The sequence below is a fragment of the Dendrobium catenatum genome, unplaced genomic scaffold, assembly GCF_001605985.2.
Source record: "Dendrobium catenatum unplaced genomic scaffold, ASM160598v2 fragScaff_scaffold_860, whole genome shotgun sequence".
NCBI lineage: Eukaryota > Viridiplantae > Streptophyta > Magnoliopsida > Asparagales > Orchidaceae > Dendrobium > Dendrobium catenatum.
In genome coordinates this window covers 537,576-541,939 of record NW_021319322.1, presented here as the reverse complement: position 1 = coordinate 541,939, position 4,364 = coordinate 537,576, and the positions used below count along the sequence as shown (strand labels likewise).

Sequence of the window (4,364 nt, the reverse complement as noted above, 5' to 3'; positions counted from 1 at the left end):
GCTTCAAATATATTCAAGGGCCTTTCTCCAAATATTACTGAAAAGATGAAAGTCAACCTCTAGATGGGTGTTTAAACACGTTGCATGTCATTCAAGTCCACCAATATTTTCCAAGTCTACAGAAAGACTTCCATTTAACAGGATTCAAACTTCTCACATCATCACTACCTTTCAAAAAGAATTGTTTTCTAATAGAAAGATAAATAGTACAAGGGAATCACACTAAACATAAAATTAAACAGGATAACTCTGCCGCCTTGAAGAAATAGTTTCATTTCCAAAAACTTGACTATATCAATAAAAGAATTCTAGAAAGCAAGGTTAACTTGAAGAAAATCAAGAAGTATTTAATAATATAATAGAGGTTGTTCTTTTACATGTGAAGCAACATAGGTAACCCCATATTCGCCGTAACATATATTCTTTTCTAGGAGCTGACAGAGCACTACTTATTCAGTAATGGGGAACATAGATTAATTACTATCTTTATTCTGTGGGATGTATAACTTATTAGTATAAAAGAACTAAATTTCTAAAACAGAAAAGATTTAGTAGAAGTCTACTTCTTAATACGCCTGACTTTCTTTTGCCCCCAAACTTCCATTCTGCCTGCTGGGCATCCACAGGGTGAGCGAAATATGAGAACAGTACGACCATTCGGTGGTGCCATCTTCTTTAACTCAGCTTCCAACTCCTTGTGATCCTGCCCCAGCTCCAGTGGTTGAGCACCAAATGCATCCTTCGGCAAGGGCGGCATAAACCTCACACACTCTTCAGATTCAAGCTGGATATCAAACTCTACGGCTTTTCGGAGTCCTCTACAATTTGGATTCCCGCATTTCCTAAATTGTTGATTGATGATCTCATAAAGCGCAAAGCCCGTGACTAACATCAGGATAATCCCGGTGGCGTAGGCTACGTATGTAGGACAGACGACCTCACCCATAAGATCAACCGCGACAGGTAACATCTCAAAAGCTTCATCGTAGATTAGTTTGAAACAGGGCACCGTTAAAACGCCGATCGAGCCGAGAACAAGAATCAGCATGAAGACGTCGATGGCGGCTTGAGGGGACTGCTCGCAGAAAGGATGTGAAAGGGGGTTGAATGATTTGAACCTTTTAATCCGAGCATGAGCTTGGTAATTCCGATTCTCCAGGGAAGACTGTAAGTTTGCCGTCTGCTGGTGCCGCTCAAAAGCCCGGCAAAACTCGATCAGGCTTCGGCAATCCACCATCGCTTCGCCAAGCCAATTCAGAGATGATAAAATTTCCTTACAGCAGCCGCTGGAAAAGCCGATTCCGCACCCGATCAAGAAATCCCTAACAGATGTCTGGAAATCCAGGAACAAAATTTGATTGGAGCCCGACGCAACGATTCAGAAATCAAAGAGTCGTCGCCTAGAGATTCCAATCCATGAAATCACAAACGATTGATGAGATCCAGTCGGAGAGCGGAAATCGGTTGAGTGCTCAAAACTCCGTTTGCGAGATATATCAAACACCCATGACTCAACCGCAATTCCGATGCTTGAATGTAAGAGATCGACCTATCGATCAATCGATCAATTGATAGCGGATCAAAGGAGGCTCGAACAGATCCAAGACTAGGTGAGAGAAGGAAGCGGAGAAGAAGAAAATATTCGAGCACGTTGCCACGCGCTGTTTGATTTGCTATTTTAGTGGTAGCGAGGGAACACTGCCGACCGAGGACGAAGTAAACGGTTGACGTGTGGGTGCAGAGACGACGTCGATTACGGAATACCCGAGGGCAAGGCAGCTCAGATGCCCAAGCTCCCTCAATTACATTAGAATTCATATGTACATAATCCTCTTATTTATTTTTTTGAGAGAATGCAAAGTTGCATTAATAAGAAAGAAATAACAATTTAATACAAATTGGGAATTAAAAACTAATAGATCCTTTCTCAATAGAAAAAGGATCCTTATTGAAAGCAATTTTGTTAATATTAAACTTATTATTTTTGAAATGAAACCTACTGTTTCTTATTTTGAAACTGTTGAGATGCAGGGGATACCAAAATTTGAAACAACCCAAGGGTTGGTTAGTATCCCAGAGTTCCCATCCGATTAGAGAATATGATTTAGTAACGATCCCATAAGCAAATATATTAAGTTTAAAAAACAAAAAGGTCCAAATAAAAAAGAAACTATAAAAGATAATCAAAAGAAAAATACAAAGATAACATGACAATCTTAAAACACCTATAAAAAATGATAATAGGTATTTTAGATGTCTTTTCCAATTTATGTAAGACAAAACTTTAAACTAATTTTTATTTTTTTTTTTTGGGATATTTAGGGCATTTAAGGCAAACTCACACACACAACGCATACACAGAGACTCGAACCTTAGACCTCTTAGTTGGAAGCCTTAGCTCTCAACCAATAGGCCAAGGAGAGTTGTGTATAAACTAATTATTTTATTAATCTAATTTAGCGAGTTAACCAATTGGAAACCAAAAAAAAAAATAAAAAATTGAAATCGTCAAAGTCGTGCTTTGAGTAATTTTTATTTTTATTTTTTTTAATATAAAATATTAATTGTTCAATGTTAAATTTTTAAGATATGATTTAGAGATGAATAATACTTGAGCTAAATGTTTTATTCTTTGAGTTGTTAAGTTGCGGTGAGTAGTCATATTATATGAGACGTAAAATTGTCTTATCAAATCAGGCTGTATTATCACATCAATTTGTAGGCATGTATTGTCTGTCATATAGACAGTAGCAATAAATTTTATTAAATATTTTTAATATTTCAATTGTTATATCTTAGGTGTGTTTTTGGTCTATAGAAGTTGTAGGTCCAGAGGTTTATTTGATGAGGAATATCTGAATCTTATAGCCTTAAGTTTATTTGTTAGAGTTGTCCAATCTCTCATACCTTACTCCACGAAGTACTTGCGGGAGATGGATAAGATTATAAGAATTTCCACCAAGCAGATGATTAAAGAGGGAAACACTCATTTGAAATAAAGTTAGACACTAAGCTATGATGAGAGCCTTGAAGAGAAGGCCAAATGTAATGAAATTTTTCTGTGTTATACATTTTTGGAGCAAAGATAAAGATTGCTTATTATGGCATACAAATGATGAAATGAAAGTAAAGCTATACATGATCCGTGATGTTCTTAGAGATGTGGGGTGAAGATATGTACAACAGATGTTTATAAAATATGATGGGCATTTGGTTTCGTCGGACTTTCTCAGGGGTCAAATTCATGAAATCAATCATGATAGAGAAGGTTCTGCTGAGGTGGTCATTAAAAGGTCAATAGTCGATATAGATCACTTTATTCTTTACAATAAATAGTATCATAAATGCGATGAATTCATGTTAGAATCCTATAAGATGCTTATTGAAAATGTTATATTAGGAAAGAAGATAGAGATTTTGAATGAAACAGACTGATAATATATTCAATAAGAGTTTAAGTACCACTTCAATTGTTGTCCAACAAAGACCCAACTCCAAACTCGCTTGTACATAATGATTAAAAATATGCAACATATTGTTTATGTGCTAATTTCAGTTGAAGTTACTAGTTATTTATTTTCCTTCAACTTTTAGTCTGTGTTATGTCGTATTTTACTCAGTTTTGTAACTGTTATTGAATGAATGTTAGTTTAGTGTGATTTGGAAAGATTTGATTAGGAGTAAGAAAGTTGTTTTTTTTTTAATCTTTAACTTCAAATTAGTCATCTAAAAACATGTATATCAGCATAATAACATCAAAATAGAATAAAATGTTGTACATAATACATATATAAGGAGTACAATGTCAACATCTCAAAATAGCAAAACATCCAAAAAGTATATAGTAGATATCACTAACGCCTCCTCTTATGCCGATGTGGTATTGTAGTAGTGTTTGGAGTAAAATGTTGTGGTGCACGCACTGGCTTACTGTGTAGATGGTGTTGGTCCTCAAAATTGACATCAGGGTGTGCGGCTGAAGGCTCTTCTAATGATGAAGGCATGAAATACGGTGTAAAGGCGGTGTGAATGTCTGGGGGCGTTAGTATCTAAAGGTGGCTTTGAGAAGGACCCTCATAGGGGTAAGATGATGGTCTAGCACCGTATGGATCTAAAGTAGAAGGGGCCTGGATGAATGGTGTGTGCTCATTAACTATCTCATCAAAATATTGATCATCATCAATGTATATATACTTGCACAATTTGTGGCATAAGCCACCTACAATGTTAATATCATGTTGCATGGTTGTATCCTTAATCCCTCCAAAGTATGATTGTAATCTCCTATCCATGTTCAGAAAGAAATCACATTGCACATATTTGCAAAGTTTATTAAGTTCAACAATAGATAGTGTAATTTAATA

At 35.9% G+C, this 4,364-nt stretch overlaps 1 protein-coding gene across 1 annotated transcript; it reads right to left on the bottom strand.

Moving 5' to 3' along the window:
* Window positions 1-326: 326 nt before the first annotated feature.
* Window positions 327-1,783, bottom strand: LOC110098669 (uncharacterized protein At5g19025-like). Its single transcript, XM_028697060.1, has 2 exons — window positions 1,389-1,783; window positions 327-1,322 (listed from the first exon to the last, which is right to left on the bottom strand). Exon 2 carries the CDS (start codon window positions 1,235-1,237, stop codon window positions 560-562), a length of 678 nt encoding a protein of 225 aa, XP_028552893.1. The 5' UTR covers window positions 1,238-1,322; window positions 1,389-1,783; the 3' UTR covers window positions 327-559.
* Between the last annotated feature and the right edge of the window lie 2,581 nt (window positions 1,784-4,364).

Bases quoted from the DNA above. Each gene is read 5' to 3' on its own strand.
- LOC110098669 (XM_028697060.1), bottom strand. From the start codon at position 1,237: ATGGTGGATTGCCGAAGCCTGATCGAGTTTTGCCGGGCTTTTGAGCGG.